Here is a 24809-nt window from a genome sequence, read left to right as displayed (position 1 = left end):
TTGATTCCTGGGTGTTCGGTGCTGCCTTAATTGTCGTCTTCTCTCCCCGACCCCCGCCTGAGTTGGGGAGTCTAACGGACAGCCCAAGGGCCGACGTCGTGCCAGGCCAGAGAAGGGACACCTGTCGCAGAGGGCTCCCCCCCCCCACCTCCGCGGGAGCTGGGCCCACGCCAGGGTGCAGCTGGACCTGTGCCGGCAACTCTCGGGACCCAGGTCTTTGCACCACCGAGCCACGCAAGCCCAGACTCCAGGGCTGCCCTGAAGGAACTAGTTCCGCCCATTCGGAGGTGCTCTCCTGCGCCCGCTTCTGCACCACGCCAGCCCACCACCTCGTTCGTCCGTGCCGGGCCAATCACAGCGCCGCCCGCGCCGACGCCGACCAATGGGAGCGTCCACCGAGCGAGGGGCGGGCCGCTGTTGTCCGTTACCCGACGCGCCCTGCGGAAGCACGAGGAGCGCCTCGGCTCTGAGGCGGCGGCTGAGGTCCGGAGTTTCTCGTGCGGTGGTGGCGACGGCGGCGACGGCGGCGGTGTGGCTCTGAGGTGCGACGGGCATAGACTTGGGCTGGCGGGGAGCAGGCCGGGTGCCTGGGGGCCGCTATAGCGAAGCCCAGTTGAATCGAGCCCCGGAGGCGAGGATCCTTTAGCGGCTGGGGGCCCGGCGGGGTAGGCCGCCGCTCTGGGTTTGCGCAGTGGCGTAGAGTCTGTTCCAGAATCCCCCAATTTGGTACCTTCATATTCGATCCTGAGTGTGGTCCGCCGCCTCACCTCGCAGGCGCTAAGGCGGCCTTGGCACCCCAAGAGCGGGCCTAGAGCTAAGAAGCTGGACTGTCGTGTAGATGGAGTTATTTCCGGTGGGAGGCGGAAATCCACCTGCGCGTGCATCGCTGTGACAGGCATTCACGGGTCCCCTGCCACGGGCGGAACCAGCTGGATAGACGGACAGCGGACCCAGACTCCCCAAAGTGGGTGTGTTGGCCAGGCCAGCAGGGGTTCCCGCAGCCGGGGTGTCTGGGGGGACCCGGAGGGGGAGGGGGAGTTCCAAGTGGTTGGCGGGAAGCGGGACGCGGCAGCCAGGGAGAACGCACGGGGCTCACCTGTCGAGGACGTGTTGTGGCAGGTTGACGCAGAGCCCAGGCACTTTTTCCGAGAGGCTGGCAGGGGGTCCTGCGGGGTGTTTAATCTGCATCCAAAGAGCAGTGACATCTGTTGCTGAGCTTTAAGCTGGGGTTTGAACTAATCCTGCATTCTGGAAAGATTGTTCTGGCCGGATAGGAGGTCATTGTTGCAGTCCGTGTGAGAGTCAGCGGTCCTTTACAAAAATGAGTCAGATGTGGGACGCCTGGGTGGCTCAGTTGGTTGGGCAGCTGCCTTCGGCCCAGGTCATGATCCCAGGGTCCTGGGATTGAGTCCCACATCGGGCTCCTTGCTCGGCAGGGAGCCTGCTTCTCCCTCTGCCTCTGCCTGCCTCTCTGTCTGCCTGTGCTCGCTCGTTCTCTCTCCCTCTGTCTCTGACAAATAAATAAATAAAATCTTTAAAAAAAAATGTGTCAGATGTTAAAACTGACAGGACTTGACAGGGATGGAGGAGTTGTCAAAGGAGAGTCCTGCGGGTGCTGGCTGGGTTCTGGGATTGAAAACACAGGAGGGAATCGTTTGGTAAATAAGAACCGAGAAAACAGAATAGAAATGGGTATGTACCTAGGAGTGGAATTGCTGGATCATATGGTCATCCTCTGTTTAGTTTAATGAGGAACAGCCAGATTGTTTTCCAAACCGGAAATTGTTTTATCTTCTCACCAATTTTGAGGGTTCCAGTTGCTTCATTCCCTTGCCAACATTTCTATTCTGTGTGTGCTTTTTTTTTTTTTTAATAGCCATCCTAGTGGATATAAAGTAGTACCTCATTATAGGTTCGATTTGCGTTTCTCTAATGAATACTGATATATTGAGAATCTTTTCATGTGTTTATTGGCCATTTGTGTATCTTTGAAGAAATGTTAATTCAGGTATTTTGCTTGTTTTAAAATTGGGTTGTCTTTTTGTTGCTAATTTGTTAGTGTTCTTTATATATTCCAGATAGTTGACCCTTACCAGAAGTGTGATTTGCAAGTGTTTTTTTTAATACTAAAATTTTTCCTTTTGTCCAAGTTTTTGGTGTTGAATATCTGTACATATTTAAGAATGAAGCTTGCATGGGCGCCTGGGTGGCTCAGTTGGCTGAGCGACCGCCTTCGGCTCAGGTCATGATCCCGGACTTCCAGGATCGAGTCCCGCATCGGGCTCCCAGCTCCTTGGGGAGTCTGCTTCTCCCTCTGACCTTCTCTCTCATGCTCTCTCTTACTCATTCTCTCTCAAATAAATGAATAAAATCTTTTTTTTTTTTTAAATGAAGCTTGCAACACGTTGAATGCAGATTTGAAGGCAGAATTGGACATGGACGAGAATCCATCTTGTAACAACAGATATTAAAGAGAGTGGCAGAATTTTAATGCTCTTTTTGCTAACTTTTTTGAAAATATGCATTTTTACATTTAAAGTGCTGCTTAAAGGGCACCTGGGTGGCTCAGTGGGTTAAGCCTCTGCCTTTGGCTTGGGTCATGATCTCAGGGTTGTGAGATCGAGCCCTGCATCAGGCTCTCTGCTCAGTGGGGAGCCCTGCTTCCCTTTCCCCCTCTGCCTGCCTCTCTGTCTGCTTGTGATCTCTCTCTCTGTCAAATAAATAAATGAAATCTTTAAAAAAATAAAAAATAAAAAAATAAGGTGCTGCTTAAGTAATGGATTTATGAATGTTTATGAATAAATATTTAAAATTTTTCTATTTTAATTCTAATAATGTAAGTATTAGTAGGTATTAGCCACATAAACAAATACTCTTTGGGGTTCTCAATACTTCATAACAATGTGAAGACTTCCTGTGTTCAAAAAATAAGAAACCACTGATATATTCTAAGTCAGTCATTTTGATAAGTTAGTTTTCTTTTCTTTCTTTTTTTTTTTTTAGATTTTTTTATTTATTTCAGAGAGAGAGATCACAAGTAGGCAGAGAGAGAGAGGAGGAAGCAGTCTCCCTGCTGAGCAGAGAGCCCCATGCGGGGCTCGATCCCAGGACCCTGGGATCATGACCTGAGCCGAAGGCAGAGGCTTTAAACCCACTGAGCCACCCAGGCGCCCCAAGTTAGTTTTCTTTTCATCTTAACTTTTATTTTAAATACTTTCCAGGAATTTCTAGAGTAGGATCTTTACTGACTTAAATAAAATCCCTTAAGCCAAGAGTTAGTAGAAATTTTTAGATGTAATATAAAAGTCTGTAAAAACCTCTATTTATGTGTGTATGTGTATGTTCTCGGGGAAGTGAATGTGAGACTTCTATAAAATCTTTGGAAACTCCATAACCACAAACATTAACAGCCACTAGCCAGACTTAAGGCGATAAAAATAATAAAAGGTTACTAAGCTCTTGGTATTAGGCCAGATTTTTTTCCGTTATCAGATTTTTTTTCCGTTATTTTTTCCGATTTCGCTAAAATCAGTTTCTGAAACACTACATTGGAGGCTGAATACTTCTAGTCCAGATTATTCCTAAGCCTCAAATTGTATATCATTTTCAATTTGTACATGTTAGAGGCACTTAGAACTTGTATGTATTAAATAAACTCATCATCTCTGTTTCTTCACACCCAAAAGCAAAATAATATAAATGTATTCCTTCTCCTTTGTTCCTAGTTCAGTGAGTATACCATCAATGATAGTGAGTTCACTTTTATACATATTAAGTCTAGTTGTCTTGTCTCCTCTTTTTGCCCATGTTTTACCGGTGGGTCATCCAATAGTTGTTCTTGTAACTTGAGAAGCTCTATTCCCTTTGAGATGTTCTTTGTTAGTGATTGGCCCCTATGTAAGCCTTATGATTTAGCTTATGTCACTTTCTTTATAATTTTTCCTTTTATCAATTTATCCATGCTATATTATTGTCTACTTAATTATTGTGAAATCCAAAGTAGATATAGGTTATATTTTTCTTACTCAGCTAGAGTATTAGTTTTTAATTGCTTTTTTAACTACAACTCTCAGTTTTAAAAACTCAAAATGCATTTGTGTGTAACAGTATATCCTTTATGTCAAAGTAAATACCAAATAGATTTAGTAATCAATATGATAGCCGACTCCTACTTGCTTGTCTTGTAGATTTTAGTTTAAAAGACAATTCCTCAGGAAAGCCTTCCCTTAACCCTTAGTCTGGCTCTTTTATTTATTTATTTTTTAAAGATTTATTTATTTATTTGAGGTGGGGGGAGAGGGAGATAGAGAAAGAGAGACTCTCAAGTAGATTCCCACTGAACTTGAACCCTGACTCAGGGCTCAATTCCACGACCCATGAGATCACAACCTAACATAATGGCTCTTGTGTCAGGCTCCTTGCTTAGTGGGAAGTCTGCTTCTCTCTGTCCCTTTGTCTCTCTCTCCCCACTTGTTCTCTCTTGCTCTAGAACAAGCAGGGTAGAGGAGCAGAGAGAGGGGGAGAGAATTTCAAGAAGACTCCATGCTGAGGGGGGAGCCTGATGCAGAGCTCAATCTCACAACCCTACGATTGTGACCTGAGCCAAAATCAAGAGGTGGACACTTAACCAACTGAACCACCCAGGTGCCCTGGAATATGTATTTTTAAAGAGTGTCCCAAGTTTGAGATAGGGGGCCCTATAAGAAGTTATATGCTCTCTCTCTATTCTCCTATTCTGCTTCTGGAAATTGCTTCTTTGTTTTATGTGCATCATGTTTCATAAGGGCCGAGACTGATCACCCCTATATTCTTTTTTTTTTTTTTTAAGATTCTATTTATTTATTTGGCAGAGATATCACAAGCAGATGGAGAGGCAGGCAGAGAGAGAGAGAGAGAGAAGCAGGCTCCCTGCTGAGCAGAGAGCCCAATACGGGACTCGATCCCAGGACCCTGAGATCATAACCTGAGCCGAAGGCAGCAGCTTAACCCACTAAGCCACCCAGGCGCCCCCACCCCTATATTCTTAACACTTAACATATGACTTAGCAAATATAAGTTTGGTCATTATTGACTTATATATTAAAGAATGATTCTCTAGAGAAGGATGGGTATACATTCCTTACACTGGAATGTAATTTCTTGGTAATAGGGTAGGTATATGTTTAACATCATTAGAAACTTAGTTTTTCAAAATGGGTTTTAGCAATTTGCATTCCCTTTAGCAGTGTTGTTATGAATTCCAGTTTGTCTACACACCCTCACCAATATTTGCTGTTATCAGTCCTTTTTTTTTTTTTTTTTGCCTTTCTCATGAATGTGAAGTGGTATGTTGGTGATTTAAATTTGCATTTCCCTGATGACTAATGATCCTGAGCACTTTCTCTAATCTTAAGAGCAGTTCATATGCCTTGTGTTATGTATGTGTGAAGTAATACCCAAGTATTTTGTCCCTTTCTTTATTAGATAATCTTTTTTTAAAAGATTTTATTTATTTATTTGACAGATAGAGATCTCAAGTATGCAGAGAGGCAGGCAGAGAGAGAGAGGGGGAAGTAGGGAGCCCAATGAGGGACTCGATCCCAGGACTCTGGGATCATGACCTGAGCCAAAGGCAGTGGCTTTAACCTACTGAGCCACCCAGGCCCCCTATTAGATAACCTTTTTTAAATTGTATTTGTGTTCATTCTTTACATAATCTAGGTAAGAGTCCTCCGTTGGATATATAAATTGTGACTATTTTCTCCGTCTTTGTCTTTTCACTTTTTTAGTGGTGTCTTCTGATGAGCAGAAGTTTTAAATTTTTTGGTGGAAGTTTAAATTAGCAACTTTTTAATTAATACTTTTTGTATTCTAAGAAATCTTTGCCTCCCCCAAAGACATGAATATATTCTCCTGTATTTTCTTGAGAAAATTTATAGGTTTGCTTTTTGCATTCGGAAATGTGATCTATCTCACTTCTGTTACATAAGATGTAAAGTAGGGAGTCTAGGCATTTTTTCTGCCTTTCAGAAATCTAGCTGTGTCAGCACCATTTATTGAATCTGCCCTAGCCCTTCCTTTCCACGTTGAACTGAATTAGTACCTGTCTCAAAAATCAAGTGGCTCTCTTTCCAGACTCTCATAATTTGTTCCTTAATCTATTAGTCTAAATACTACACTGCAAATACTCTAGCCTTATAAATAAGTCTTGAAATATGTGTCATTTAATTTTCTTCTAAACTATTTTGGCTACTCCAAGTTCATTGCATTTCCATGTAAGTTTATAATGAAGTTGTCAACTTCTACAAAAAACAAAATTATTCTGCAGTTTTGATTGAAATTGTGGTCAGTCTGTATCTCAGTTTGTAGAGAACAGATCTTAACAATATTGTCTCTTGATCCATGAACATGGTGTATCTCTCCTTTTGTTTAGTTCTGCCTTAATTTCTCTTAGCAGTGTTTTATAGTTTTCAACATAAAATTTTTATACATCTTTCATTGCATTTAAACACCAAGTTTTTAATGTTTTGTGATGCTTTTGTAAATGATACTCTTCTAAAATTTTCATTTTCCAAATGTTTGTTACTAGAGGATAGAAATGCACTTGACCTTTTATTTTTCAACTTTGCTTAATTTACTTATTGTTGTAGTAGTTTTTCTATATCACTTTGTTTTTTCTCTGTACATTATCTGTTAATAAAGACTGTTGTACTTCTTTTTCCCCTCCAATCTGTATGCCTTTTATTTATTGTACTGCCTATGACATCTAGTACATGAAATAAATGTAAGAGAGTAAATGTCTTGTTTTTGACAGAAATTATTCAGTTTTTACTATCAAATATGTTAGCCATACAGTTTTTTATTCTTTTGGTTTTTTTGTAGATACCCATTATTAGATTGAGGAAATTCCTTACTGGTTTTTTTTTTTTTTAAAGGTTTTGCCATTAATAGGCTCTGAGTTTTAAGAGATGTTATCAAGTTCTTCTGCATCTCTTAAGATAATCCTGTGATTTTTCTTCTTTATTCTCTTACTGTGGTCAATAATTGATTGCTTTTAATGTTGCCAGATTTGCTTTGCAAAAAATTATTTTAGGCTATAGGAGTCTATGTGCATGAGAGCTGTTGGCCTATTTATTCTTTTCTTGCAATGTCTTTCTTAGATTTTGGTATCAAGCTTATGCTGAATTTCTAAAACATATTGGGAAGTCTTCCCTCTTCCTTGTCTTTCTAAAGAACTTTGTCTAAAATTGAATTCTGCCTTTATTTCTACTTTAGTTGATGGGTAGAATTCATCAGTGAAACCATCTGCATCTGGAATTTTCTTTGAGGGAAAATTTTTATTTACAGGTTTAATTTTCTTAAGAGATATGGGACTATCCAGATTGTTTATATATTCTTATATCCATTTTGGAAGGTTGTGGGTTTCAAGGAAGTGTGTCTGAGTTGTAGAATTTATCAGATAATATTGTTCATTATATTCTCTATTATTTTAATGTCTGTAAGTTTCTATAGTTATGTCTCCTTTATCATGCATGATAATGGCAATTTTTGCTTTTTTTCTTGAATGTTCTGTGAAGAGTTTATAAATTTTATTAATCTTCAAAAATTTGGATGTGTTCCTTTTTTGTCTATTCATTTACTTTTATTTACCTCTCATTATTTTCATCATACTTTGGACTTAATTTGTTATAATTTTTCTAGTTTCTTAAGACAAATAATTGATTTTAAACCTTTTTCCTTTTCTAGTATAAGGTCTTAAAGCTATACATTTCTCTCTAAGCACTATAAATTTTGATATGTTGTATTTTCATAATCATTTAGCTAAAAACTTTTTAATTGCTGTTGTGATATGGTTTTTTATCCATGAATTATATATAAATTTTTTTTTTTAAATTTCTAAATTTTTGGAAAGTATGGGATGCCTGGGTGGCTCAGTTGGTTAAACATCTGACTCTTGATTTCAGCTCAAGTCATGTTATGTTCTCAGGGTGCTGGGTGCACCCTGTGGTGGGTGTGGAGCCTGCTTGGGGTTCCCTCTCTCCCTCTCCCTCTGCCCATCCCCCCTTGCAAAAGAAGTATTTGGGAAGTTACCCTTTTTATTATTCTTAATTGTACTGTAGTCAGAAAACATACTTTCAAGCATATGGAAGATTCTGGCCATAATATAGTAACAGAAATTTGATTTATCATGTTGCCACAAAACAACTTGAAAACTAGGCCTTGTGTATGAAACAACTGTTTCCAGATACTGGGCAATAGGCAGTATAGGACTGTGATTTCCGAAGGAAAGAAAACATACAACATGAGCCGTATGGAGCCTGGCTTCCTACCTGGAACACATTTGCAGATCAGTAGCTGCATACTAGCTACTGTGGGATGTGTTAGCTTGCTCGGGTAATGAAACCACATTTGGTAGAACAGCTGCGATTGGAGTTACCACCTAGTTAAATTTGTGGTAGTCCACTGTCATCTCCAAGATCCATCTCTGTTCTGCACAGGTCAAATAGGAGAGTTGAATGGAGATGTGGGAATCACAAACTGCATTTTTCAAGCCCTTGGTGATGCCACTAATCTCTGCAATCCCTTCAGGAATGTGATACTGCTTTAATTTACTATTTTTCTAGGCAGAGGCAATACTAATGCCTTCCTTTTGGCTTTTCCCGCCGTAATAGCCCTCACTCAACAGGTTAGGGAACCACTGTAAGAATTCTGCCATCTGTTAATCTGTTATGTCTCTTAAGATAATGCATTCTGAAACTGGGAAAGTAACCACAGATGGGATCAGGGACCCAGTGGACCTATAGCAAAATAGACCTGAGCTAAAATTACATTGCTCATCTGACCTCCCTAAGTCCCTACTCTGATTGGAGGGCTGGGCCACAGCCCACAGGATATTTTGGATATCCTGAAATCAATGTCAGTTCAGAGCCAGTTGTCTGATTATTTCTTTTTCCCCAATATACAGTTAGTTTGGTAAGAGGCTAACCTTTTCAGAAAAGCTAGGAGAAAGATTAGTAATTTTAATTTTTAGTAGTGTGTGTTTAGGGTCCTTCTTCAAGAGGACCCAGCCTCCTCTACATTCAAGGGGTGCAGGGACTAAAAACTGGCACAGGTCTCAGAATTGATTTTATGATTTTATGATTCAGGTTAGAGTTTTGTTCACTTGACCTAGAACTTTCCTGCTTACACAGATCAAATAAGAATTTAGTAGGCTTGATAGGAATTGATAAAGGACAGATCTTTAATGGCCTTTTCAATTTTTTCTATGATTTGTTCTCTGACTAGCTTTTTCTGTGAGTTTTTTAGAAACTATTTTCCTAGAAAATTGACTATTTTGGTTAAATTTTAATTTATCCATCAGAAGTGTGTATAGCAATCTCAGTTTTTATAAGTACTTTTTAGATGTACTCTTTAGAAACCTCTTACTAAAGTGCTTATTTTCTCATTGCTAACTTGTGTTTCATTCCTCTCTTAGTGAGATTTGTCTGATATTTATCTACTTTATTTTTTCAAATAATAGCTTAGTTTTAGTTATCACTTTTATTCTTTTCAAATTGGTCACTTCTGCTTTTGTCTTAACTAATTCTTTTTGATCTAAGTATTATAGCGGTGTGTTTTCTAGATTCTTGAGTTGACCTCTTATTAGTCTATTTAGCTAGACTTAATAACAAGTATCTGAAGTTGTGTCTTGTGGTTATAACTTTAGCCAGGTCCCATATATTTTGGAACTCTCTGCTCTCATGGTCATTAAATTTGTTTTTAGTTGTTGAAGTTTGTACCATTTATTAAGTAGCTAAGTCAGGATTCAAAGCCAGACAGGCTGTCTTCATGAAGTAAGCTCTCTGCTTTATACAGTTGACCCAAACAACGTGGGTTTGAACTGTGGGGGGCCACTTATATGCAGACTTTTTTGATATTCTACTGTACTATAAATGTATATTCATTATGGAATTTTTTTGTTTTTAATTTTTTAATTTTTAATTTTTTGAAAAACTTTTATTCATTTGAGAGAGAGAGTGAGAGCACGAGTGGTGGGGAAGGGTAAGAGGAGAGGGAGAAACAGACTTCCTGCAAATTAGGGAGCCTGATACAAAGCCCAATCCCAGGACCCCAGGACCATGACTCAAGGCAAAGGCAGACACCAAATTGACTGAGCCACCCAAGTGCCCCACCCTTTTTTTTTTTTAAAGAGAGAGAGCAAACAGGAGGGAAGAGAGGAAGAGAGAGAATCTTTTTTTTTTTTTTTAAGATTTTATTTACTTACTTGACAGAGATCACAAGTAGCGGAGAGGCAGGCAGAGAGAGGAAGAGGAAGAGAAGCAGGCTCCCTGCTGAGCAGAGAGCCTGATGCGAAGCTCGATCCCAGGACCCCAGGATCATGACCCAAACCAAAGGCAGAGGCTTTAACCCACTGAGCCACCCAGGCACCCCGAGAGAGAGAGAGAGAGAGAGAGAGAGAGAGAGAAAGAATCTTAAGAAGCTGGCTTCATGCTCAGTGTGTGGAGCCCAACCCGGGCCTTGATTCCATGATCCTGAGATCATGACTTAAGCCAAAAATCAAGAGTTGTGTGCTCCCCCTTATTAAATTTGTAATAGCATCTTTTTCTCTAGCTTACTTTATTATAGGAATACTATATATAACACATATAATACAAAATATGTGTTCTGCAAATGTTTAGGTTATTGGGAAGGCTTCCAGTCAATAGCAGGCTATTGTTAAGTTTTGAGGGACTCAGAGTTACACATGGGGGCTTGGTGCCTCTGTGTTCAAAGGTCAGCTGTAATGTCTTCTCATTGTGGCCCATGGCAAGTGAACTTAGATGATTTATTCAGGATCATTAATTGAAGTAGTTTATTGAGAATTAGAACAAAATCAGTTTTTTTCAAACTCCCCAGGAACCTTCCACTGACAATGCCTTGTCTTTTTAGACCTATAGACAGGGAAGATAACTAGGGGCCAGAAGGCCCAAAATGATTGTGTGTGTTGACTGGACATTTCTTCAGCTGGTGTCCTCTGGAATCACTCATGTATCCATTGGGGTGCCTTGACTTTCCTATAAGTGACTAGCTTGGACTTCCCCATATGGCCACTGGATTCAAAGAGTCCTTGTCAGTGACTTTTTAAAAACACCTTTATTGAGGTATATTTTACTCGTTTCAGATACACAGTTCAGTTTTGATAACTTTACCAAGTGGTGCAAGCATCATACCATAAATCAGCTTTAGAACATTTTAATCCCTCCAGTAAAAACCCTTATACCCATTTATAGTTAACCCCTTTTCCCATCTCCTACCTGAGGCAACCATTATGTCTCTATAAATTTGTTTTTTTCTATACATTGCATTTAAATGGTATCATCATTGTATGATCTCTTGTCCAACTTCTTTCTTTCAACATGTTTTTGGGATTATTTCATGAGATTAAATGTTTTAGTTAGTTTGTTCCTTTTGTTGCTGAAAGATACTCCATTGTATGGATATGAATATACTGTTTCATTGGGCTTTAATAAGTCTATAATTTGTTTTGAAACATTTTTGATCCAGTTTTGAAATCAGTGGGTCACACTGTAGCCTTCAGTACTCTGTTTTTTGGATTAAAGCTTTTAGTAGCTTAATACATTGTCCTTTAATGTTCCTTGGAAATTTTAAAAGAATGTGCCATGTCTGTTTAAATAATATAATTTATTACTTAGCTGTCAGTTCATGCTTTTACAAAAGTTATTCAAATGTTCTACCAGTTTTCTCGCCCTCTTGTATTAGAATCTCTGATCATAATTGCTGTTTTGTCAAATTCTTGATTTTCTAATAGTTTTTTTTAAATATAATGCCAAATTTGATAATAGTTTGATATTTACTCCTCTTCTAGAGTGCCCATCCTTGAGAGATGCAGGCTACTGCAGTGGTGAAGACAGCTTCTGGTAAAGGCTCCCACTATAATGGAGGAAACATCCAGAAAGGTGAGGGGCCAGGCCAGTTGGCTTTATTCTGGGTGGAGAGATATTAATGTAAATGGGTTAGTTAGTTCCCCCTCTGGTGTTGCTACTTTTTAAGCCTTCCTCCTAGTAAGATGGTAAGATTCAGCATGTTTTCAATTTAGCAAACTCAGGTGATTTCTGGTGAATATGCGCAGCCTACACAGGACCCCTCAGATAGATGATTTAGGAAAGAAAATTCTGGTTAGCCAGAAGAGAGGGTTTCTATTCAGTCAGGGCTTCAGGGTATAAAGTGGAAGGTGGGCAGGTTAGTCTCTGCTACCCAAGTTGTAGATGTTTTATCTTCACACAAATCTGAAAATTTTCTGTGTTTATTGGTAGATGAGAAAACAAGAAATAGCAAGAACATAAAAAGCAAGATGACTGAGTTTTGTGTGCTTATAATATATGTGGTTTTAACACACACACACACACACACACACACACAGTAGAATAAAATATAGAAGAATACTTTTATAATCCTGTGGTAGAGAAGGTTAGAGAGACAAAAGCCAGAAGTCAGGCTTTTAATTTTAATTTTTTAAATTAAAATTCTTAATTTTAATTTAAGTAATCTTAAAAAACACAGTCTAAGATTTTATAGAAAGTTAAAAGATAAGCAATAAACTAGGGGGAAAATCTCATAAATATGAAAAACAAAGAATCGGTATCCAGAATGCATAACTAACTCCTATACGAATCCCTAAGAAAAACAAATAAATTTAAAAGTGAAGTTGACACTTCTAACCTTTGCTCCAACCCCATATTTATAATGGTTTATCAGATACTCAGATGTGGGGGCGCCTGGGTGGCTTAGTGGGTTAAAGCCTCTGCCTTTGGCTCAGGTCATGATCCCAGGGTCCTGGGATCAAGCCCCGAATCGGGCTCCCTGGTCAGCAGGGAGCCTGCTTCCCTTTCTCTCTGCCTGCCTCTCTGTCTGCTTGTGATCTCTGTCTGTCAAATAAGTAAAAATAAAAATCTTAAAAAATAAAATTAAATTAAAAAAGATATTCACATGTGGGTGTTTTATCACTGACCTCAAACGCCACTTGCTTACAACTGACCCCTTGTTATCTCCTCTCTCCCCTCTTGCTCTCTCTCTATTCCTCTTTATAAAGTGCATCTATCCCTTTAGCTCCAAATATTTCCATTCAACTGTAATAATACCAGGTTGTAAACCTTAGCATTATCTCAGAATGATGTCCAGGCAGGTGATAGCAAGTTGGTAGCCATGAAATCAGTTTAGCTGATTGTGATCAACTTTTTAAAAATAAATTAATCAGACCAGAAAATACCAAAATGTATTGGACATAGAGTAGTCACTGTTTTGTAGGATTTTTGTTTCACTTACAGATATCCATATGTGTGTATGTACTGGATCTTGATATAAAATGTGGTTCTGATTATGTTCTTAGTCCAAAAACGTCAACAGTCATTTTCTCTCCTTCATTTCCCATTCCTAATCAACCCCCAAGTCTTGTCAGTATGGCGCTTTTATCCCAGTCCCATCTTCTCATCCCTCTTCTGTACTTAGTCTTTCTGCCTCATTCTCCCCTTCAAGCTTTTATTCTCATTATTGTCAGGGGTATTTAAACTTACTCTGTTCACTTGACTACCCTTTTAAGAAGCTTTCAGTAGCTGTCTGTTGCCTTAGAATAAAAACTATACTTCTTAGCACATCATAAAAGTTCTCTTTCTGTTCTCAGCTCTTGTTAGTTCCATAGAGGTGTTTTATTCCAAAGTGGCTTATAATTTCCTGAAAATGCCATGTTCTTTCATGTAGCTGACTTTCTATGTGCATGCTGTTTGATTTGCCTGAAATAACTATTTTGTTTCAAAACACTTTTTAAATGTAAATTTCCTCTGAAGTTTACTTCTTTTTTCTAGAGCATTTCCCTGCTCATTAACACAACTCTGTCACTGTATTACATGTAAGTGTCCTTTTTCTTACCTGTGACCCTGAGGAAAACCGTGTTTGGGTGCAATGCCAATGTCTCTTTTTCTTTATTTCTGTAAAGCCTAAGGCTGTCATTAGGAGGCATTCAAAGATTACATACAGAGCAGCAGGGGCTCCTGGGTGGCTCAGTTGGTTAGCAACTGCCTTTGGCTCGGGTCATGATCCTGGATTCCTGGGATCCAGTCCTGCACTGGGCTCCCTGCTAAGCAGGGAGTCTGCTTCTCCCTCTGACCCCCCCCCCTCATGCTCTATCTCTCTTTCTTTCTCTCTCAAATAAATAAAACCTTTAAAAAATAAAAAAAATAAAACAAAGATAAATAGCAAACACCTAGCCATTGAAAGAATTCAAGAAGAATCTTGGCTATTATCTTAGCCAACTGGGGCTACCATAAAAAAATACCATAGACTGAGTGGCTTAGACAACATATATTTGTTTTTTCACAGTTCTGGAGTCTAGAAGTCCAAATTAGGGTACAGCATGGTCATGTTCTGGTAAGGGCTCTCTTCCTAGCTTGTGGAGGCTCCCTTCCTACAGTGTCCTCACATGGTAGAAGGAAATAGCAAGCTCTCTGGCATTTATCCCATCTTGTGGCACTCACCTCATCCTGAAGGACCCATCCTCATGAGATTATCTAGCCCTGATTACCTTCCAGAGGCCCCATCACCAATTATTGTCATACTGGAAGTTAAGGCTTCGACAGGCATACAAATTTTGAGGGGGACAAAATTTAGTCCATAGCAGAAAACATAAGGGTTATTTGTCAAGGGTAATGTAAAAAGTATTCATATATTGGGAAGAGCTTTAATCAGATCATATCTAAGGTCTTTTCTAGTGTTTAGCTTCTAGTGTAATGTTAGTGATGCCAATATTTTCTTCTTTTTTTTTTCTCTTTTAAATCAGATGTGCCTTCTAATCCTAAGAAAGAAGATTTGTTATTATCTTCCAATGGTTGTAGCAAAGCTAAATTGGCTTTTCTTGATGATGACTGGGATTCCTTGGCAATAGAACAAAGAGCTAATGACAAAGAAGTCAACAGTACTGACCGAATGGATTTATTGGAGCTGTCTTGTACCGGGAGTCCAGATCCTAACAGGGAGAGCAATCTCTCTCAGTCTGGCAAATTTGAGGACAGTATTGACTGTGCTTTCTTGAATGAAACATACTCTGTACATTATTCAGAGTCAAAACTGAAGAATGAAAATCTCATTCATTTAAATTCAGAATTAGATTCTGAAATGCAGAAAAGAGAAGGGGTATTTTTTGATATTTTGGAATATCAAGATAGTAAGATTGTTGGCTCTGAAAGAACCTGTAAGATTTCAGATGATGATTATAAAGAAACTGCTGAAGATACACAAAAACATGATATAGATGAAGACTCACAGCAGGAATATCACAGTGCAGAAGAGCAAGAATACATAAGTACTTCTTTATCATTTGACCAAAAGAAAACATTGAACATACCTAATCTGGAAATTGTCGGATTGAGAAATTCAGGTTATGAAGTTGAATGTGCTAGTAATCTAGAAGGTAATCATGTTAAATTGGAAAGTAATTGTAGCATCTCTCTAGATTCAATTGAAGTTTATGGACAAGAAGATGCACCTCATGTCTCCAAGTTTCAGAATTCCATTGTGTTAAGAGAATATCATGAACCAAAGCATGAAATGCGTAAGGAACAAGAGACGAGTTTGATGTACCACACAGTCTTTGATGAAATTGTACTAGGGAGTAGTCCGCTTGAGAACCAGGAATCTCAATCTAAGAGTGGTTTTTTGAATCCTCAAAAAGCATTAAAAACTGAAATGTATACTGGCAAAATGAAATGTCAAATAATTGAAAGTAAAGATTTTTGTGGGAATGCAATTGTTGAGAACAAAAAGTCACACTACCTTGAAAATCCTCGCACATTACAAGACAAATCTTTACAGATGTTACTCCAGCCCTGTAAAGATTGTCAAACATCCTGGACCTCTATTTTTGATGATTCAGTAATTTCTGCCTGTGGATATTCACATTATAAAAGCCTACAAAATAGCCCTAATCCAGCCTTAGATTTTTCTGTTACTCTCCCAAGGACTGCAGTCAAAGATAATCAGGCAGTAGAAGATAACTCCCTGATGGTTACTAATGGCAGTACCACAAATAAAACTTGCTTTCACAATATAGAAGGAGCATGTCCCAAATTAGTGACTGATGGAGCAAACAAGCCAGTCACAGTTAATCAGACAGTGGATGTTAGCACTGATTTTAGGGCTTGTTTCACAACCAGCAGGGCAACAAATGTAAGATCTTCCGTAGCATCTACATCAAGCAATACAGAGATAACAATGATGAACAAAAAACGGCCTGGTGAATGGCCCAGTGAGAAACAGAGAAGTGTGGCTTGTAACACAGATTGGTCATGCAGTCAGGATGATGACAGTGCGCCAGGGGCTGTGACAAAAGGATCACTGGAAAAATCTCTCTCAGTTGACAGTTCAAAATCTAATGAAAATTTCCTAAATCAGGTAAAGCCAATAAGATTAATAATAAAATTTTATTTGACCTTATATAGAGAGGCTGTGTATGATAAAATAAATGGTTTGTTGAATTATAACCGGGGTTCCTAATGCTTTCATGAGGGGCTGCTGGATGAGGGAAAAGGTGAATAGATTGCTACTGAACTGTGTCCATTTGGGTGGCAGCTATTGCCACCAAGTCAATTAGAAATTGGATTTTAGGGGTGCCTGGATGGCTCAGTGGGTTAAGCCTCTGCCTTCAGTGCAGGTCATGATCTCAGGGTCCTGGGATCGAGCCCTGCATTGGGCTCTCTGGTCAGCAGGGAGTCTGCTTCCCTCTCTCTTTGCCTGCCTCTCTGCCTACTTGTCTCTATCAAATAAGTAAATAAACTTTCAAAAAGAAAAACAAAAAAGAAATTATCTGTGTTTGTCATCTATTTTCTAATTTCATTTTAAATCATGTTTTCCAGGATCCCCTGGAATTAAGAAAAGCGTCTGCTATCACAGACTTGAAGAAAGATCCTGAAAGGTGAATCAGGTGTATAAACCTATAGATACACATGGGGAAAAATAAAAACAGTAATTTGCTTTTTTGGTAGAGTATTTAACCATATGGAATAATAGCCAAATGGGACTTTAAGAGATCATCTGCTTCAGCCATTTGCCTTCAAACAAATAAATATTAAAATAATGTATAACTTTAAAGCTTTTCACTTATTAAGATTATATCTCAATAATTCCTTCAGAAACTCATGGCTTCTTTATTTATTCAACCCAAATCTATACTGATTTAATTATTCCATTTTCCTCAATTCGATCCCCCTGTAGACCAACACAAAGTAGCACCTATGGAAAACTTACATATTTGAAGAAGTAAATGGCTGCTTTCACTGGAGTATTTTAATCTTGATTTTAATTCATTGTGTAATTTACTCTGCATCCATGGAGAATCTGGGGTGGGGATTTGGAGAAGAAAGGGCAGGTTTCTGAGAAGTCAAATTAGTTTTCATGCTCTGCGTTCATTTACTTTTTCCTTCACTCATTCTTCATTCTCCTAATGAGTTTAATCCGGTGCTTACTTGCTCTGTCTCAAATAAATAAATAAAACCTTTAAAAAAGGAAGCAAGACAATACATTTAAGAACCATGTCCATCCAGAATGCTTATAACTTTAAAAAATGTTGGCCAACGACACCTGGGTGTCTCAGTCAGTTGAGCAGTTGCCTTTGGCTCAGGTCATGATCCCAGCATCCTGGGATGGAGTCCCACATCGGGCTTCTTGCTCAGCAGGGAGCCTGCTTCTCCCTCTGCCTCTGCCTGCCACTCTGCCTGCCTGTGCTCTCTCTCTCTCTGACAAGAAAATAAATAAAATCTTTAAAAATGTTGGCCGAAGCTTGATTTAGGTTGAAAATCTATTGATTATGGATCAATAAAATTGATTCTGTACTTCAGAATCCTTTTTTGGTAAAAGAAAGTATAAATTGGAAACTTTCTTACTTTCTTGATTTCTAGAAAGAATATATTTACTTGGATTTGACATCCTTATTTTCTGAAGATGTAATGTTTCCTACAGTCTTTCCGTCTTAGTAGAAATTGATTTAAACTTGACAGAAAATAGTAAGAAATTTAAAATCTCTTTGAGAGGCATGTCATTAACAGAGAAAAATATTTGGAATCTTACCTAATCCAGTCTTTTATTTTAAAGGGAATGTCAGCATTCTAAAGAGCCGACGAAGAGTTTGCCATCGAAGTGCTGTCAGAAAATCATGCAGAGAGCCATCAAAGCAGAGTTGCACCTTTTAAATGTTCACTATCAGATGTGCCACCGCCACTGCACTGATATTTACAAACTTGTAGTGGAGAATGGGGCAGGGGTAAATAGGTGATTGTTAACTTTAAATCTGTATCTTAGAATGTTATTATAAGCTTTACATTTATAACAAAATTTTCTTTAATTTTTATTTTTGAAAGGCAAAGTGAGGGATAGACTGTAATTGGGTTTGTTAAGTGGTCTAGGGTTAATGGACTTTAAAAAGTCATTTTAATTTCATGCAGAGGCAGCAGGGTATGTCAAGATGGTGAATCCAGTGAAAAGACAGATTGGATGTTTATAAAATCCAAGTATGATTAAGTCAGCAGCAGAGTTTGTATGACATCCTGCCATATTCTTTCTGGCTTATATACTGAGGGCTGCTTCTGCTGCTCCTAGAAAAACATCTTTGGTTTTCTTTTACTAAATATTTAAATATTTAAATATTTATATTTAAATCTGATAGAGTTAGAACTCAGTGTATAATATAATAGTGTTAAATGGATGACTTGTGTCTAAGGAGTTTTGTAAATTTGACTTTTGAACAGAAATTTATCAAGTGATTCTACTAAGAAGGAATTAGGATCAGCACTACTGTCTGTTTTGGGAGACTTAAAGGTTAGATATGAAAGCTTGAAAGAAAAAATAAACAAGGGCATGCCTCTGGAAGAGCTGCCTCCTCTGGCTATGGAATCAAAATTGTTATCAACCTTGTCTACGTTTGCTTCCACGGTATGTATGTTTTATAATTAAAACTTTATTCTGTTTGCACAGAATACATTTTTAAACTAAAAAACTTTTCTTCCTTTTTTTCTTTCTAGCTGATGAAAGAAGAATCACATGTGTAAGTTATGGTTTCATCTAATATAAATTCATTAGATCTTAAAAATTGCTTAATTTGGTTAACTTTAAGTTTTCTGTTGATCCTTTTCAGAACATTGATGAGCTGTTTAATAAAATGTTTGTCTGTTTAGCTTTTCAGGACCAGATCCTGAACTAGATAATCAAAGAACACGTGATGTTGACGTCTCTTCAGGCCTAAAAAAGACACTCTCTCAAGTGAGATTTTTTTTAAAAAGTAGCTCATTAATGCAAGTGAGATTTTTTTAAAAAGTAGCTCATTAATGTAAATCTGTAATTTTCTGGCTTAAGCAAAGTAAACCATAATTTTCAGAAGCTCTCACATCTTTTTTTTCAGTCAGCTATCTTTGTGTAGTACCACTTGAGGGATATAACTGATTAGAAGGAACAATGCCCTTATCAAACAGATGTCAGTGGTATCTGTTCATTAGGGTGGCCATCAAACCAGGAGACTGCTGAGGATGAAAGGCAGTGAGTGATATTAATGACTCACCACGACAGCTGGTATAAACTTGAACTGTCTAAGGCAACCATGACTTTTGGCCACTGACATGCTGGTACATTGCTTAAAACTAATAAATTGTTTAGACAAGGCAAAAGTTTAATTCCTTCTTTACTGAAATGACAAAATTAGTTTTTAAATGCCTGTTGTAGGTGTTCTTGAACTTTCTTGTCCCTCTAAGGTATTGTATTTGTATTGTATTGTCACTGTTTCCAGTGACAATCAGTGTAAGAGCACTCTGCAGAGGGTGAAGTGGGATAGAAGCACAGGCTTTATTCCTTATGAAGTGAGGCAGTGCCATGAAAAAGCTGAACCTTGTTGCTGTTTTCAGATTTTGGTCTTAAACCTGAGGTTATACTATTTGGGTAGTCTTGAATAATAAGATGCATTAAACCAAAAGTTAGTTTCTTGAGTTATATACTTTTCTATTAACAAATGATTAAAAGTAAATTACTTTAGCAAATTATGTATTCCATCATTCTACTTGATCAAAAAAACCCTCAGTTCTCCACAAATATTTAATAAGATGCAGATATATAATCTTAGTTGGGCTACAAGACGATACCTATTATAAGTTAGGATGAAATTTTAATACCTATCTCATTAAATTAACAGGTTATGTGTGAAAAGCAATATAGTGACAGGATAGTTGCTAAATTTCAGCTACTCCTGTACCATCTTCACAATTTTCCATAGCCATGTATTACCTATAACATCACTTGCTTCATATTTTTCTTTAAATGATTCTCCCCACCTTTTTTTTTTTTTTTAAAGATTATTCATCTATTTCAGAGAGAACACACACAAGTAGAGGATGGGCGGGGGGAGGGAGAAAGAGAATCTTAAGCAGACTCCCTGCTGACCAGGCTCCAAGCAGGCTCCATCCCATGACCCTGTGATCATGACCTCAGCAGAAATCAAGAGGCGGACACTCAACCTATTGAGCCATCCAGGAGCCCCTACATAATTCTCCTTTTTAAATAAATTTATGGGTAAAAAGTAACTATTAAATATGGGAAAGAAATGCCACTTTTTATAAATAAAAGGATCCTATAAGTACATATTAAATATATTACTGTTAATGTGAAAAGTCCTTATATGAACACTTCTGAAAATCATTTCAAGTACTTCTTGTGTGTACGCGTGCCACACTTTGCTAAATAATGGTAGTGTTGGCTGTCCCTATGCACAGGCTGAGTTAAAACTCTTATTAAGTGTGACCAACATAAAGCAGCAAGTTACTTTCAGTTTGCTCACTTACAGAAAATGATTTTGTTCTGTTTGCCTTCATTGTTGTGAGGACTGAATGATGCTAGTGAAGAGTACCTGCCACAGAACATCAGTGCAGTAACCGCTAGTCCATATTTATTTTTGTTTTTATTATTTTAATCCTCAGATGTCTTTCCTGTCAGACAGTAGTCATCCTAAACAGGATGCACTACCCAAGGAAGATGGTTTGAAAAATGGTGACATCGATGTAGACTTTAGTCAGCTGAAACTTGATGACAAAGGTCAGTGTAAAGAGTTCTGCACATTGCCCAAAAACAAATTGCAAGGTTTAAAATACTCCTAGTACCCACTCATTAAATCAAAATCAACATTTTGGATTGACTGAATGGCATCATTCCAATTATGAACATTAAGTATGTTCTTATTCCATCTACTTAGCATCTGTAAGGTTACTTAATATATTTGAAAAATCAAATAATAATACAGATTTTTTTCTTCTGGTTCGTATTTTCCAATCTGAAAATTATTTCTTCTGTCCAGTTTATATCTGTAAATTGTACTTTTTTTGTTTTTGTCTTCTATGAGAAGAGATTACAATCATTCCAGAAAGATCATTAATTAAATTTTTAATGAAATAGAGCTGCAGTACTGATTAATTCCTTTTTAAAGAGTTTTACTATTATTCTGTGTATAAAAATGTGTCTCTTCGTCAATAAAGGATACTTTAAAAATCAGAAACATAAGGCTTTTAGTAAGCTAAGAATCAGTGTTAATTAAAAGAAAACTGGGGAGCAGATCACTCAGAATAGTATTTTTCAGTGACTAGCAAAAAACCTTTCTCAAGGAATTCTTTTTTTTTTTTTTAAAGGTTTTATTTATTTATTTGACAGACGGAGATCACAAGTAGGCAGAGAGGCAGGCAGAGAGAGAGAGGAAAGGAAGCAAGCTCCCTGCTGAGCAGAGAGCCCGATGTGGGGCTCGATCCCAGGATCCTGAGATCATGACCCGAGCCGAAGGCAGCGGCTTAACCCACTGAGCCACCCAGGGGCCCTCTCAAGGAATTCTTTATGCTTGGTTTATACTTTGCTGATACTTATTTTTACATAAAACTAGTAATTATCCTCATGCTGACTTATTCTGAGAAGCTTTTTAATAATTTATCAGAGTTTAACATTGTACATAATTCATAGCTGCTTCCATTTAATTTCTCAGACTGCAGAAATTATCGAGAATTAAGTGAAGACTGGTTTGATGCTAAAGAAAACCTGACAGGAGTTGACTTGTCAGGAATTCAAGAAAATCAAATAGAAAAAGACAAAGGGGATCCCAAGTTTCCACAAGGTTGGCTCTTAATTTACTAAGAAATACTACTGTAGCTCATTTTGTAATTCTGAGAACTAAACTGTTTTAATATTTTGTTTCTGGCTTTCCTTTATAATTATAAAAAATGAGAAATTGGACATTTAGAGGTCAGTTTTTCTAGAAAGTATATCAGTTTATAATGTTCCTTTCTTTCAGAAAACTGCTAAAAACGTAAATCCCAGATTTAGTTAGCAGTAGAGGTCCGAGTCCTTTCTGCCATTCTGGGGCAACACCACTACTCCTCCCGGACACTCTCTTCCACTGAACCCTCAGCAGATCTGTCAGACTGGCATGAGGGATTGAAATGGTTTTCTTTCCCTTACTTTACTGAAATAGATCAAATTATTAATGTTTTCATCTTTTGATAGTCTTCAATTGCTTATAATAGTTGGAATTTCCTCTAGTTTCTGTGATCATTCCCCTTCTGTCATTTCTAAATATATGCTACCTTCCTTTATTTTATTTCTATATGCTCCCATGGATTTTTATTTTATATAATAATAATGGTTTTGGGGGGCTTTTTTGCTTCTATAAATAATGCTTCTATAAATAAAGATTTTTAATGGGTGCCTGGGTGGCTCAGTCGGTAAAGCATCTGCCTTCGGTTTAGGTCGTGATCCCAGGGTCCTGGGACTGAGCCCCCCACCAGGCTCCCTGCTTAGTAGGGAGCCTGCTTCTCCCTCTCCCTCTGCCGCTCCCCGTGCTTGTGCACTCGCTCGTTCTCTCTCACGCTCTCTGTTAAATAAGTAAAATATTTTTAAAAAAATATTTTAAACAAAATATAAGAAAATTTAAATTACCTGAAGGTTCTTCAATCTGCAGTAACCTCTATGAATATTCTTTACCATTCATTTATGCATTTTATGCATGTATTTAATACACATATACAGTTTAAAATAAATGACATTTTATCATCTAGCTTTATTCTAACTACTTTTTTTCCTTTCATTATTTTATTTTAAGATATTATTTATTTGACACAGAGAGAGAGATCACAGACAGAGAGGCAGGCAGAGAGAGAGGGGGAAGCAGGCTTCCCGCTGAGCAGGGAGCCCGATGTGAGGCCCCATCCCAGGACCCTGAGACCGTGACCTGAGCCAAAGGCAGAGGCTTAACTCACTGAGCCACCCAGGCACCCCAACCTTTCATTAATTTTGTCCATATCACTTACCACATACTATGTACTTATCTTACCTGATCTATAAACTGCCTTCCCACATCACATATTAGCTCAGTTTTTTTTATAGTTTGTTCACTATCTGTCTCCAGGGTCAAGTATAGTGTTCTGCCCATGGGGTAGTTAGTCATCCTATTGTATCGAACTAGTGCAAGGTGAAGGGGATGAGTCAAATATATGTGTCCTAATGCTTATTCACTGTAGCTTCTTGCTCCCTCCACACTTCAGTGTGGATAGAAGTATACAGATAAATAGTTTCACTCTCTTCTTTACAACTATATATGATAAACCAAAGAGATCAAGCAAGCTAAAGGAAGTAAGTTAATGAAGAAGGTTGGGCTATTATTGCCTAGGGATGAAAAAATCTGCCTACATTGCAGCACCACCACTTAACTAGATTTGTAACCTGAAGACCTCAGCAGCCGCCTCTGGAAAATGGAAATGATAACAATTGCTAGGTTGTGGGTGAAGTGCTGGGCATCCTACCTGCAGTGGGAGGGGCACTCAGAAGGTGTTAGGCTATTACTAGTGAGTGAAAAATATAAAACTTACAACTATCCCATTATTATATAAAAATTAAACAAAACTACTCGAAGAATTCATTCAACAAATATTTATTGTGTATTACCTATGTGCCAGGTATTGGTTTTGACAGGAAATAAAAGAATCTCAATTCAGTGGATCCTTTTTGATTTCAGACCAAGTTCTCTTCAAAATGGAAACCATGAAAATGCATACTGAGAATGGAAAAATCTGTATCTGTAATCTTAATATTTGTGGTTCCCAAAACGTGCTGTGTAAATCAAGTAGTTTGAACTCCCCCTTTTTTTCCTAATGTGCCATTACCATTAACAGGTTATAGACCTGTTATTGATATTTTTCTGATTTCAAGGTTCTGTTGGTGTGATATTTCCCCAGCCCAGGAATATCCATAAGGCCTAGCCAGGATTGACATGGGGGCAGTTAGGGTCCTCTGCATATCTCCCTTTCTCGATAGTGCTTCTTTGAACCAAAGACAAATGAAAGACACCTTTTTTACCCTAAAATCTTAAAACTACACTCTAGACTCTTGGTCTTCAGACTAGGGCTGATATTCAGTAATAACTTTATAAGCTTTGTGATAACAAAAGTTTTTACATTTCTTTTTAAATATGAAATATTAATGGTCATATATTATGTTTCTCTATAAGCAGAAATGAAGAATATTGAAACTTTACGAAAAGATAAAGGTTACTTGATACATGTTGGTGGTCTCTGCCCTTCAGTATCTGAGGTATTCCAGGACTTATTTTCTGAGTTTCATTTTAAAATCTATTAATTGTTCATATTTTGATTTTTTAAAAATTTTTTCTACCTTTCACAAACTTTTATTTTTCTTTTAGGCTGATTTAAGGTCTCATTTCCAGAAATACCAAGTTTCTGAAATTTCAATTTATGATTCTTCTACTAATTATAGGT

General features: G+C 38.0%; 1 protein-coding gene across 1 annotated transcript in view; it reads left to right on the top strand.

Moving 5' to 3' along the window:
- Positions 1-416: 416 nt before the first annotated feature.
- Positions 417-24809, top strand: part of RBM44 (RNA binding motif protein 44) — a 40366-nt gene continuing 15973 nt past the window's right edge. Inside the window, exons 1-12 of the mRNA XM_004743707.2 lie at positions 417-542; positions 11846-11936; positions 14810-16419; positions 16881-16939; positions 18115-18291; positions 18768-18951; positions 19041-19063; positions 19194-19278; positions 20979-21093; positions 22025-22153; positions 24545-24624; positions 24734-24807. Coding sequence (XP_004743764.1) covers positions 11864-11936; positions 14810-16419; positions 16881-16939; positions 18115-18291; positions 18768-18951; positions 19041-19063; positions 19194-19278; positions 20979-21093; positions 22025-22153; positions 24545-24624; positions 24734-24807 — 2609 coding nt within the window. The 5' untranslated portion in view covers positions 417-542; positions 11846-11863. The remainder of the gene's footprint in view (positions 543-11845; positions 11937-14809; positions 16420-16880; positions 16940-18114; positions 18292-18767; positions 18952-19040; positions 19064-19193; positions 19279-20978; positions 21094-22024; positions 22154-24544; positions 24625-24733; positions 24808-24809) is intronic.

This window comes from Mustela putorius, unplaced genomic scaffold (assembly GCF_011764305.1).
Source record: "Mustela putorius furo isolate JIRA1106 unplaced genomic scaffold, ASM1176430v1.1 tig00003869_pilon_pilon_pilon, whole genome shotgun sequence".
Classification (NCBI taxonomy): Eukaryota; Metazoa; Chordata; class Mammalia; order Carnivora; family Mustelidae; genus Mustela; species Mustela putorius.
The sequence above is the reverse complement of the archived record's forward strand: the minus strand, read 5'-3'. Positions and strand labels throughout refer to the sequence as shown.